The 14,358-nt window shown below is 44.8% G+C and overlaps 1 protein-coding gene across 1 annotated transcript in view; it reads right to left on the bottom strand.

Annotated features, from left to right (window-relative positions):
• Positions 1–14,358, bottom strand: part of LOC137412050 (tenascin-X-like) — a 157,794-nt gene that overhangs the window by 77,818 nt on the left and 65,618 nt on the right. Inside the window, exons 11-12 of the mRNA XM_078782729.1 lie at positions 13,963–14,220; positions 10,459–10,716 (exon numbers count right to left, since the gene is read on the bottom strand). Of these exons, the coding sequence (XP_078638855.1) occupies positions 10,459–10,716; positions 13,963–14,220 (516 nt within the window). The remainder of the gene's footprint in view (positions 1–10,458; positions 10,717–13,962; positions 14,221–14,358) is intronic.

The raw sequence follows: 14,358 nt of genomic DNA, 5'->3' as shown, positions 1-14,358 counted from the left end.
ACGAGCTAGGTGTGAGGCAGGAGCACCAGCCCAGAGGGGAGAGCAGTACTCCATTGAGCTGCGGATGAAAGCCTTGTATGTGGTGAGGAGCTCAGGTGTGCCAAGGAAGGACTTCGCACGACGGAGGATGCCCAGTCGGTGACTGGCTTTGGAGGCCAGCTTGGAAATGTGGTTTTCCCAGGAAAGATCGTGGCAGATAGTGAGACCCAAAAGCTTGAGTGACAGAACTTCTTGGAGAAGATTATTCAGAAAGTAGATGCGAGGGTTGTTCAGTCGGTATTTTCGGAGAGACATCGTAAGAGTGTGAGATTTGTCAGGATTGAAAGACATGTTCCACTTGTTTGCCCAGTCTGTGATTTTGTCCAGGTCTGCAGAGAGTGAGGAGGCTGCAGACTGCCGATCTGAGGGATGAGGAATGGAGCAGCAGAGAGTGGAGTCATCAGCAAAGAGATAGAGAGGATTTTCAAGAGAGTCAGAGAGATCATTGATGAAGACCAGAAAAAGCACAGGGCCCAGAACACTGCCTTGGGGAACTCCAGCCTGAACAGGAAGAGGAGATGAGAGAAACCCATTCAGGGCCACACGTTGGCTTCGACTAGAGAGGAAGTCCGCCAGCCATGCGTGGATATTTCCATGGATACCAAAGGAGGAGAGTTTGGTGAGCAGAGCGGGGTGCCAGACGGTATCGAAGGCACCTGATATGTCAAGGGAGACAGCTCTAATTTCCTGTTTGGCATTGACGACCTCCATCCATTGTTGAGACAGCAGAAGCAGCATGTCCAGAGTAGAGTGACCTGGTCTGAAACCAAATTGATGATCAGAGATCAAGCCATTGGAGAAGAGGAAAGATTTCATATCCGAAGCAATGATGGATTCCATGACTTTGCTGATAATTGGGAGAAGCCTGATTGGTCTGTAGTTGCTAGGATCTGTTTTTGCACCTTTTTTGTGCAAAGCGGTGATGTTGGCTGATTTCCAAGCAGATGGCAGTTGACCTTGAGCAAAAGAGAGGGTGAAGAGAACAGAGAGAGGGAGTGAAAGAGCGGGAGAACAGAGAGAGGGAGTGAAAGAGCGGAAGAACAGGATTTTAGGACCCGTGGGCTGATGCCGTCAGGTCCAGTTGCAGAATCAGAGTCGAGGGTTGACAGAAACTTTTCCATCTTGTCAGGAGGAAAGGACACGGAGTCCAGGAGCAGCTGGGTATGACTGGGTATGTTGGGTACAGAGAGGGATGGGTTTGGGACACAAGATTTAGAGGCAAACACAGAGTTGAGGCATTCAGCTTTTTCACGTGCGGAGTCAGCTGTGTCGCCGTTTGAGGTAAGGGAGGGGATGGAGGGGGAACAAACACCAGAAACAGATTTGACCAGACGCCACCAGGATTTGGAAGAGGGAGACAGATAAGAGAGTTCGGTCTTGAGAACGGAGAGATATTGTTTCCTGGCTCTCCTGAGGGTGGACACACACTTGTTTCAGGCTTTGTGAAAGGAAATGAGATTTCCTTCCGTTGGATTTGCTTTCCAGGAGACGAAGGCAAGTTGTTTCTGGGCAACAGCCTCACCACAAGATTCCGTGTACCATGGACGGGAGGAAGGGTATGACAACTGAAGACGAGATGGGATAAATCTGTGCATGAGATCGAGCAATTTACTTTGGAAGAATTCCCAGGATGAGTTGATGTCAGAGGTGGTAGAGATGGGAGACCAGTCCAGATGATTGATGGCTGCTTGAAGACCGTGCCAGTTGGCCTGACAGACTCGTCGACGCTGAGCAGGCTCCCTGAGAATGGTCAGAGAGATGTCCACTTTAACAAGGACATGATCAGATGATCCGATTGGAGCAGAAGAGCAGCAGACATTTTCAGGGAAGTTTGTCATAACCAAGTCCAGAAGAGAAGATGCTCCGTTGACTGAGATCCGGGTCGGGAAATTGACAGATTGTGTCAGTCCCAGTGAGTCGCAGAAGTCCTTTGCTGAGGAGCCATGGCTGGTGAGAGAGGTACCCACACCCAGCCAACTGGCATGGTGACAATTGAAATCACCACATATGAGGAAGAGAGAGTTGGGATGAGTAGATAGAAGTTGGTCCATATTATCAGACAGCGAGATGTAGATGGAGTCATCACTGTTTGGTGGACGGTACAACACACATATGAACAAGAGGTGGGAGCGAAGGGGAAGCCGTAGCCAGAGGTATTCCTGGGGGTGAGGTGGAGAGGGTGCAGTGCAGGGCGTGTGAGGAAGAGAGTTTTTGATAAAGATAGCAACCCCACCTCCAGGACGAGGCTCAGGTCTATCATACTGGAGGAGGGAGTAACCCGGGAGAGATACTAAGGAATCAGAGACATCATGAAGGAGGAAAGTTTCTGTTAAGCAGATCACGTCTGGTTTGACAGAAGCAACCTGTATGGAGAGATCAGTTAAGTTTGAACGAAGGCCCCGGATGTTTGAGGTCCATACCATTAATGAAGAGGAAGGGGGAGCATCGGATACAGAACAGGGGGGAGGAGGGGTAGGGTAAGATGTGGAAGAGGTGGAAGAGGTAGGGAGAGCTGCTGAAGGTGTGTCAGAGATTTCAGAATAGCTCGGAGAAAGGGAAGGATGGGGCGGACAAAAGGTTTGATGGTGATTGGGTGAGGCACAATGAGGTGTTATTTGAGGAGGGGGAAGAGCGAGGCAGAAGGTTGGGGGAGATTGAGGTGAGAGTTGGAAGGGGGAAGAAGCGGGGAGGATGCTTTGAGGAGGGGGAGTGAGAGGGGGGAAATTGAGAAGAAATGAGGGTGGGGAGATTTGAAGGGGAGGGGCGAGGGGGGAGTTTGGGAGGGAAGGGACAAGGGGAGGGATTTGAAAGGGATGGGATATGGGGGAGATTTGGAGGGGAGGGGTGAGGGGGAGTCTTGGAGGGGAGGGGTGAGGGGGTAGTTTAGGAGGGAGGGGGCAAGGGGGGAGATTTGAAAGGGATGGGTGATGGGGAGGATTAGGGGGGGAGGGGAAAGGGGGAAGATTTGAAAGGGATGGGTGATGGGGAAGATTTGGAGGGGAGGGGTGATGGGGAAGATTTGGAGGAGAGGGGTTTTGGGGAAGATTTGGAGGGGAGGGGTGAGATTGGATTTTAGAAAGTGTACGATTAATGGGAAACGAACATTTATTGCAAAATGAGTTTCTTGTGACCTTCGAGTCAAAAATAAGTTTAAGGACGCTGGATGGAGGATGGAGTGCAGGAGAGTTTAGGGAATGTAGAAAAAAGGCACTGAAAGAGATGGAATTTTTTTTTGGGATGAATAGATTTGGTGAGCAAGTCGAAAGCAGCCTTTTAAAGAAGAAGAAGAAAAAGGTGTTATAATATACGATGGAATACAGAACTTGAGGGGAAAGTGTAAACATTGTAAGGTTAATAACAGTGAAAACTATCTGGGGAAATGGGGGAGAAACACGTGGTCGAAGAACGAACGAACGAATAAGAACGAATAAACGAATGAGAACAAAGAATAAGAACAGAGAAGGAAATGTTTTTTTTTTGTTTTCTTGTTTTTTTTGAGTTGAGATTTACACAAGGAAGTCGGCTATGGGGTGAAAAGACTGGGAAAACAGAGAACGAAAGTTATTGGAGCACAAACGACAGACCGCTGAGAGAAAAACAAAGCCTCAAGGTTGTACACTGTACAAGGCCTCAAGCCATGACACGAATTAACACGATTTTCAATTGAGGTATGAAAGATTTGCACCGAAAATATTCCTCGGGACACAATATACGTACACACACCATAAAATAAATACAGTTATAACGAAAATACAAATGGGAACAATTACTTAACTTCGATTTCGATGGAGAGCGTGGAGAGCTGCGAATACATGAAACCTCGCCGGCAAGACCAGAAGCCTTGCGCCAAGGTTCATGCTTTTAAGTTTTAAAGGTTCATGCTTTAAAACGTCATAACTCTGAAACCATGTGACGCATGACATCATGCTCGCTGACTTTTTTGTTCGTCACGGGTATGCGATTCTGCCTGAAAAGTTTGGCCTCGATCTGTTCTGCCGTTGCAGAGAAAAAAGGGTTTTTGTGTTTTCACGAAAAACAATATGGCGGCCGAACCACGTGACCGGTGACGTCATAATTACCATTCAAATATTCTACAGACCGAGTCCCTCCTACGGTGAAAATTTGATCTCAATCGGTCCTATTATTGCAGAGAAAATCTTTTTTAAAGGAAATTAAAACTTAAAATGGCACTGAGTTAAGGATCATCAGAATTATCAGAATTCCCAAAGTTCAAAGTGCCATAACTTTGTCAAAAATGATCGAAACGTCGTGAAGTTCGAACTCGATCTGTAACTTATCATGAGGAAACCATGTGCCAAGTTTGAAATCATTAGCATAAAGAGCTTAGAAAAAAAAAGTCCGGAAAACTGTTCTTTGCGTGACGGACTGACGGACGGAGGGGCGGCGTGCATACCTATAGTCCCCTCCGGTGTACACAGGTAGGGGACTAATAACCCATTACATGGGTTGATTTGGGAGGGGGGAGTGTAAGGGCATGTTGGGACTTCCGGGTGTGCCGCGTGGGATGGGCGCGAAGTGTTGGACCTGTGCAGGCCGAGCACTGTGTGGTGCGTTGGGCTGGATCGTTACAAGGATTGTGATTAAACCCAAAGCTGATGAATGCCGCTGCATCCTGTTTAAATACCCGATTCTCTGTCTTCACAAACGAATCCTTTCAACTTTATCAAGACAAGATATAAGTACTTATCTGTAGTATCCAAATCCTGGTGCTGGGAAATCGGAGAACCTCGAGTCGGTAATACTTGAGTAGATTCTCGCCAGACAAAAATACACACTATAAATCATCAGAAAGACGTTAATCAAGCACACTGTACAAGTGACACACTTTCTTATCTGCGCATGCGCATAGCAAGGTTCAGGGTTGATCAGTAAGGGTGGGGATGGGCGTGGCCTTGCCAAACTACGATGGCGTTGGTTGAGTATGAGCGAACACGTTCTCAGAGAGCATCTGTAAATATTTAAATGTATAAATGAACTGGATAAACAAATTATAACAAAGGATGCTGCACCAAGTAAAACTCCAGCCATTGCCATTGAAAGAGGCCCACCTGAGAAATACACCGTCTGAATAATTATTGTAATATTTGAGTAGATGATGTTCTACTGCTTTACAAATGTTATAGTACAAATTTTATAGACGTACTCACCAGTGGCGAGCTGAGGGTGTCTGGCATAATTTAAAAAAAATAACATAATTGTTCCCCCTCAACCCCCTGCTTCCACCTCCCTCTCCCAAATCCCCAACACCAGTAGCCATAGGTAATACTAATAGGGCATAGACATAAGGAAACTAGGATCTTTATATTTAAATATTAATGAATTGACCATTGACCACTCCAGTCGATGCAGTCAGTATGCCAAAACAAAGATGAAAGGATCACTATTAAAATGTCAGTTCACATATTTATTAAACTAGGGGGCCCGTTGGTCCATTGGACCAAATTTTAATTGGGCACTTTTGGATCTTCGGGGACTTTTTTGGTCAACGAGCACTTTTGGGCGATTTGGGTTCTTGGGGACTTTTGGGTCATCTGGGTCTTCAGGGGTCTTTTGGGTCAAGTGTTAAAGGGTCTTCCAAGGTCTAAGGGGTCTCAGCAGTCTAAAGGGTTAAAAAGCACATTTGAATAGTGCATAATTAATTAATAGACGTGAAAAAGTCACACACACACACACACACACACACACACACACACACACACACACACACACACACACACACACACACACACACACGCACACACGCACACACACACACACCTCATCCATTTATAGTAGATTCAATTCACGTGGATTCCTTGTTCAGGCTGTTTTATACGACGGCATCAGTGATGCGCCGACGTAGCGATCTGGAGCCGAGAAACCGTGACTCGAGATGGTTTATTGATCACGTGGTTTGCTTTTACCTTGACCCGCTACTAGAGGGTTCGTGACCACGTGTCCCGTGTGCGGTGTGTAGCACTGGTACCTCGCTATTCTTTTTATTTATTTATTATAAATGTAACAATGAAAAACAAGGCATTTCCCAAGACATGATATTTCTGCTGAGATTATCTATATATGAAGAGTTCAGGCGCAAAAACCGATAAACGCCATTTTTGATGAAACTGAACTATGTTTACCGAAGTATATGTTTCAATACCTCCGTTTCAGTAGGCAAATCATTTTCTCCCAAAACCCGATCGCGTCCACATATTTTAAGATACAGCCCATGTCATTTTGATGGGTTTCACCTGGAATGAACAGCAGAAAATCTTGATTTTCTCATTTCAGCAAAAATGGATATATCTGTTTTTGCATCTGAACTCTTCATATATATATCTATATAAATAAAGGAGGAGTGTCTGTGTGTGTCTGTCTGGATGTCCGCTTATAACTCAAGAACTACACATCGGAGAAAAGTTTTAGACACAGATTCGGAATCAGCATAAAATTCCGGTGGATATAGGCTACTTTTAATTTTAATATCAATGGTTTAAAAAACCTGGCCAGCTGCAATTCCATGGTGTAGTTTGTGGCGGCGCTATTGCCCCTTTCCGATCCCATGACGCATTGCGGTTCCGATTGGCGATAAGGTCTATGCGCTATCACCGACACTTTTCCACCTTTTCCATACCTTTTACCTTATCGTCCATCGTAACCACATTACGCTTGGAAACACGAGCATTATCCTTCTTCGGACCCATGGCTAACACAGACACAGTAAAGGAATACTGTACGTCGCCTCTGTTTTGAATGAGAATCAGCAGTTGCGCGTACGTACAGTATACTGTACGTACATATTTATATATTTTTAATGTGCTTTTTATTGTATTTTAAATTGTTTTTTAGCTTCTTTTATTGTTAATTTATGTACTATTTTATTTATTTTAAATATATTTTTAAGGAAAACAAATGTTTTCACATCCGTAGGAGTGACGTAATGTCGCACATAATGACGTTCGCTTTTTTTTTCTTTTTTTTTGTATACTGAATCGAGGCTCGTGAAAGAGCTAACATTTACTTCACAAACAAATCAACCAGACAAACAAAATATATAAAAAGAGGGAGCGGAAAACAATATGGGGAGAGAAGGGGAAGCACACAAACACAACATTTGAGAGCAGGGATATGTGTGGAAGGGAGAGGGCTTGGGGGGAGGAGGCATGGGAAGGGGGGGGGGGGGAGGGAGAGGTATAAAACACAAGGACACCAAGGACTTCCAGGACAGAAGTTGGTATTTCAAAAAAGTGGAATTGGGGTGAAATCAGGCGGGGGTAGAAAAGATCAAGGTTTTGGATGGGGGAAGATAAGAGATGGTGGTGAACAGCTGTTTTAAAGACCTGGAGGGTGGAGTGGGATTGAAGAGAGTGAGGGAGTTTGTTCCAGAGGCAGGAGAAAAGAGGAATGAAGGAGTGAAGGTGAGCAGAGAGTCTTGATTTTGGCAGTTTGACCATAAGAGGGTTGCAGGCAGATCTTGTGCGACCTGTAGGAATATTTGCGGGACAGAGCCCAGAGAGAGCTGGGGGAGCAAGGCCAGAGAGGAGTCGGTAGAAGACGGAAAGACCACCAACCTGCCTGCGGTGAGTGAGTGAGAGGCCCTTGGAGTTAGCTTCATCGCGGGAGATTCCAATGATTCTGAATGCTTTGGTTTCAACAGCGTGAAGACGAGCTCGGTGTGAGGCAGGAGCACCAGCCCAGAGGGGAGAGCAGTATTCCATTGAGCTGCGGATGAAAGCCTTGTATGTGGTGAGGAGCTCAGGTGTGCCAAGGAAGGACTTCGCACGACGGAGGATGCCCAGTCGGCGACTGGCTTTGGAGGCCAGATTTGAAATGTGGTTTTCCCAGGAAAGATCATGGCAGATGATTGGGGTTAAGCGGGGTTAAGTAATACCCCGCATGACCGCTGCCCGGTCATGAAAGAAATTATGATTCTCTTGACATATATGATTTTTTTATTTTTTTTATTTTTTGACAACGTGACATGAAGATCAGGCAGTAAACCTCCCAACTGAGTTTCTCAACAGTCGTCAGCCTCAAGGACTCTCAACACACAGGTTGATTCTCAAGGTGGGAGCACCAATCATGCTTCTAAGGAATCTTGATCCACCAAAGCTGTGTAATGGAACACGATTGACAATCCAGCAAATGATGCCGCATGTCCTAGAGGCAACCATCCTCTCAGGACAATACAGAGGAGAGAAAGTATTCATTCCAAGGATACCACTTATTCCACCTGACCTTCCATTCTCCTTCAAGAGGATTCAGTTCCCCATCAGGCTATGTTTTGCTATGTCCATCAACAGGGTGCAGGGGCAATCAATGAAGGTTGTAGGCCTGAACTTCACAGAACAAGTGTTTGCCCATGGCCAGCTGTACGTGGGCTGCTCGAGGGTTGGAAAACCAAGCAATCTTTATGTCTTGGCACCAAGTAAGAAAACCAGAAATGTTGTATACCCAGAGGTTTTAAGAAATTGAAAATTGAAAAAACGTCATGTAGGAAATGTACTGTGATATTGCTCTAAAATATACATGTTCTTTTCATCATATATTTGTATTATTCTTATTCAACCCGGGCGAAGCCTGGTACCTCAGCTAGTACTGTATATATCAACGCGAGTTGTCTGTGTGTGTGTCCACGTTTTATTCAGAGATGGATGAACGGATCTTCATCAAATTTTCAGAGGTTCATCAGTGAGTGCCTGGGAGTGTTTTAGGCAAAAAAAAATTGAAAAGAAAAAGTTCGTTTTTTTTGGAGTTAAAAAATATATATAAATAAATAAATAAATAAAAATCGCTCGATAGTGCCGAAGCCTTTTTAAATGAATGACAGTTATATACAAGTACACATTCGCATAAATAAATACAAAACAATCACCAGACATTTGAATACAAATAAATCAAACAATTCCGGAAGTGTACGAAGTTGGTAGTACGGCTTCTTCTTCTTCCTGTTCAGCAGCACACAACGCAGAAACGGGATGAACGCCACATTCACCCACCAGCATATATATGAACCCCCTTCCCCTCCCCTTCCCCTTTTCCCCCCAATCCGCCCCTCCCTCGCCCGACAACGCCAGGTACTTCTGCTAGTATTTTCATAAATGTAACTGAAAACCCAGGCATTTCCCGTGTCACGTGTCATTTCCCATGTCACAAATGTAACTGAAAAACAAGGCATTTCCCCGAGACATGATATTTCTGCTGATATTATTTGATCCCGCATAGCGCCGTCATTGAGGGAAATGTGTCCAGCGGTTCTGTCCCCATCAAGCTGATTGACAGTCATAACCACGCCTACCCCAGTGCTATTCTTTTCCATAGGAATGTAGTTTTACGTACTTTTCGTGGAATCCTTTCAAGCTACGAGAATTATAATACCAAGGGATGTTGCAGGAAGTAAAACTCTGTCGGATGGTAGCAGAATCATTGCCATTGATAGAGGCAGCTCGGAAATATGCCGTCTGAAGAAGATTATTATTATTATTATTATCATTATTATTACTAGGGCGTGCCCGTACGTGGGTGCAAAAAAACATGCGTGCAAACAACAACAACAAAAAAAAACTTTGAAACCACGTGGCAGTAACGACCACAGAACCCCCCCCCCCCTCTATTTACATGAAATGGTTTGGTCCATTCGCAAAGCCAAAGCGAACGGCTTGCGAGTACGGTGACCATACCTTGGGAACCACTTGTCCGATTAATTTCAAACCTTGAAAAGGCACATCCTCGGGTCCCCAGCAATATACCTGGCAAGTTTCAAGTATATCGGACCCGTGGTTGTCGAGAAACAGCGGTCACAGACAAACACACACACATACACACAGAGATTACTGGAATTATAGATAGATTATTAACAAGAAGATGAATTCCCGAGTTTCACCGATTTCGTTTTTTCTGCCTTTTCCATGGTCTGGGGAACTGAAAAGGGATCCCCACATCGACAATCAACTGAACAGACCAGCTAGGCTCGCATATGTAGCCAAAGCAAGTTTTTAAAGAAGATAATCCAACTTTAGTTTTGTATGTAGCAGATGGGACCGACATTTTTTTCCGTGCCATCCCCACGTAGAGAGTACTAGGGTACTCTCTAATACACAGTGGGTGAAGGAATGGGTCAGGGGTAATATATTTTCTGGGTAACCAGAGGTCCTCTCCACCATAATTGTGAACGCAATAAATAGATGGTCTCAAAAGGAAGAGCGACAACCTCTAGTGAAGGAACAGTGGAGGAGGGTTACATAATTTCAGCCTCCTTGCCGTTACAATAATTTATCCTGAGATTTCTATCAGATCTCATGAGAAACCACAGGAGATGTTTATAAGTTTTGTTGGAGTGGTCGTAGATAAACCCATCATTTAAGGCGCCAAGTCATATGTCACATCAAGTTTGTCTGAACATGGAAACATCTTACCAACCTGTACGCACCACACAAGACGCAGATGTGTGGAGCAAGTGGCTGTGTGTTACCACCGACATGCGGTAGAGCCTGCCAGATGAAAGGTTGACAAAGGTGTAGCCGACAGAAGCTGTTGGTAGCGTGAGGTTGACCACGTAACCTGTCTGGTCATTTAACTCCACGATGAGATCATCAAAGTCACCCAAGGGAGCGTTCCATCGCAGTTGTACCGAAAACTCTGTGCTGTTGCAGGTTAGATTCTGTACTGTGGAAGGTGCTGTTGATAAGGGAATAAACAATATTCAGCATTATCACAGATATTTTACACTTTCAATTGCTGCAAGTTAACAATATCATGCTGGTACTGTTGGCCTATTGTATTGATTGTATACACAGCATACATCATGAAATGAGGTTGCAGAGTCGGAGGGAGGGGGACATCTTGCCACACCTTTTCTGCCAGGGATATCTTTCCCCACTCCACTCGGTACTTTACAACTGTAGGTCTGATTTTAAATCGCAAAACGAAATCAAAAGATGAACCACAAGTTGTAATAAACACGCATTTCTAGACATCCATTCGTCCCTCTATTCCCTCACAAATGGAATTGTTTTCCAGTGTGTTCACTCCTGCTCTTCACTCCACAATTTCAGGTTTGTGGCTCATGAACACCACCACCACCACCACCTTTTATCTCTGCTATTTCTAACTTTTCGGTTTTGCTCCAAATGCTGAGATCTTCCTCCTTTTCATCTCCACTTCCTCACCAAGAGCTGTGGTGCATCGACATGCTGTTGCCCTGTTTTCCTCTTCACTGCACCCCGTGTCTGCCTTCCCTCACCATAGGTCAGTTGCCACTCGTACTTTGTTCTACAGATATTTTCATGGGAAATATTCTGCCGGACTTTCTAAGTTAGTTCCTCCAATATGAGTGTTTGGACGCAAGACTCCATTTGCCATCTTTTCACATCCATACACTGTAGCTGATCCAAAGTGCAAAACGAAAGGCGATGCAGATAGTTTTATCTCTCACGCTGTCTCGCTCTGGAATTCACTACCTGTAATGTGCTTCCCATTATCATCCGATCTACTCAGCTTCAAGAGGAATGCCAATTCCTACTTCCGACATCTTTGAGAGTTCATTGCATTTCAACTGACTTCTGCTACTTCCTGTGTCTTGGGTATTTTCTTGTTATTCTTTTTCATTTGTTTTAATTACCTCTGCCACCGAAGGTGGATGGAGGTCATGTTTTCACCCCTGTCTGTCAATTTCTTTGTCTGTCTGTGAACAAGATATCTCAAAAGGTTGTGGACGGATTTGGACGACATTTGGCGAAGTGGTAGTGTATGCGACACGGACGAAATGATTAGATTTTGGTGAAGATCCGGATTCGGATCCGGCTTCTAGGATTTTAAAATGATTCTTCACCATTTATTGATAGGGCCAAAACCGATACATGGCACGATATCTCAAAAGGTTATGGACAGATTTGGACGAAACCTGGTGGATAGATTGGGTGTGTGACAAGACCGAATCAATTCGATTTTGGTGAAGATCCCAAAATAGATTCGGATACGATAATTATTTAATTTTAAGTGATTCTTCACCATTGAGGGATCGGGCGAAAAGCAATATTTAACATGATATTGAAAACGTTATGGATGACTTTTGACAAAACCAGGTGAATGAGTTGGTTAGGTGACAGGAACAAGCCGATTAGATTTTGATTCAGGTCCGAATCCAGATCCAGCCCATCATTGGGATATAAAACAAACTGTTCACCCTGGCGGAGGTATGCTCTCTGCCGAGTGCCATTCTGGTTTGTTTTGCTTTATCCATGTCTTTTTCTAACCTTCACTGAGCCCCTTACCTGCAGTGGCATTATGCCTTGTCTGGAGCGATTTCCAGAAAAAAAAACTTGCCAAATACTTCCTTGGTAAATCTGAAATCCTCATGGGATACAAGCAAGACCTTTGTCTGCAATTCATTGGGGTTAAGGACAACCAGTGTGGATTTGGAGGAATATCAATGTAAATCATTCCACTTTTAAAGGACATCCAGGCATCATTCATTCACTTTACTCCATAAATTTCTCAAGTTACAGATCGCCCAATCTTCTGTTACGGATTCGTCACTTCCGCTGTTGTGGTTTTCCTCCACTTGAAAGATTTCTGATTCTATGTACTATTATTGTCTTCCAAAGGTTTATTGTTTATGAACAGTTATTAAAAGTTAAAAAGGTTAACTTAAAATGATACAGGAACCCGAACCGGAAGACACGGAGGTGGAGAGGAAGGGGCCGCGAGCGAAGGAGTCGGAGAAGAAGCTGGTTGCTTTGCGGTCTGCAACGAACGTTGACGAGCAAGAGTCACGTACTTTGGGTTTCCTGGGAAAAAGGAATTCCTGCGATAAAGTTGTTATTGCTGTGACGGATCACCCTGCATGTCAGGTGGCATTAGATTCCGAAGAATCATCGCTGGGTCGTGACGACTCGAGAACCATGAGCCGTCGGCCATTTTGACTCGTGCGCTTCGCGTGTCGAGCAGACTTTCCTTGCTTCGTCAACCGTTTCCACCGTTTTCAGACGTATCTGTGGTGTGTGTGTGCACCGAGGCTTTTGACGATCACTTTACGGCTCGCCGACCGTGAACAGTGAAAGTTCATACCTGGAGGGTGCCGTTGGATTTCCCAGTCACTGTGAGTGCGCCTTTGTGCCACTTTAACCACGTGACCCTTTTCTCCGCTTTGGGCCGCGTGCGCCTTGGTGCCGTTTTGGGCGGCGTGTCTGTGCCTGCCCTTGGAACGAGATTCTGGTTTAGAGTCGACATCGTTCGTTGATCACTGGAGGGGACCAACTCTGAGCTCGACGATGGGAATATAGAGACATTGGGGAAGGTTCTTTCCACTCACTTGGAACACTGTGAGTTACCTTATGCATGCTAGCTGATGGAATAGAGAGTGCACTCTTAATTGTAATTTGTGGTAATGTTATTCCTGTGTGATTTATAATATATTATTGGTTTGTTCATAACCATTGGTGTGGTTTCCTTATTGGTTTCGACACGGATTAATATATTTTTCTGCCGTGGCCCCTCCCGGGGTTCGGAGGTATACCGAGACCAGGAGGTCGGGGAGGAACACGTAACACTTCTGATGGACACTTGATGCGGATCTTCCATGCTTCATGAAAGCTCATTATATGCTTGTACTATCGAGAGACATTCCTGGTTATACTTTTGACCATCAATAAAACACTTCTATCATGGAATCATTCATCGTTTGATCGTCTTGCATATTGATTATAAAATAAAGCAGAACAGCACCTTTCTCTGCCACCATACCTGTCCACCAAATACCTGCATCATACATTTCCCATCTCTCCAACAAGTAATACTTTGCATGATTCAAGCACAACGTGGTTAGATAACAATGGGAATGAGGTTGGGGTGGATGTGAACTTCACAAGAAAACTCATGAACACCCAGGAACCAGGAAGACTATACGTTCAGTGATTTACACACCTGTCATCCCAATGATTGTTGTTGATGCCGAGAGGTTGCCGCTGATCGTGGTTATTCCAATATTGTACTGCCGGCCTGGACGCAAGTCGTGGAACACGTGGGTATAGGTACCTCCATGTAATACCAGGCTGAAAATCACGTGTTCATTGTGAGACAACTGCACTTGAATGCTATTGTGGAATGAGAGTGAAGGGGTCCAGGTCACGCGGAGAGTCGTCAGAGTGGCTTCAACTTTCACTCCAGTCACAGGAAACAGAGCTGGACACAGGGAAGAGGTAAGGGGTATTTGATGTGTTATACACAGTGGGTTGAGGAATGGGTCAGGGGTAATATATTTTCTAGGTAACCAGAGGTCCTCTCCACCATAATTGTGAACGCAATAAATAGATGGTCTCA

This window comes from Myxine glutinosa, chromosome 7, assembly GCF_964187855.1.
Source record: "Myxine glutinosa chromosome 7, kmMyxGlut1.1, whole genome shotgun sequence".
In the NCBI taxonomy this organism is placed as follows: Eukaryota; Metazoa; Chordata; class Myxini; order Myxiniformes; family Myxinidae; genus Myxine; species Myxine glutinosa.
Note: the sequence above shows the minus strand (reverse complement) of the source record. Positions and strands in the feature narration are given on the sequence as shown.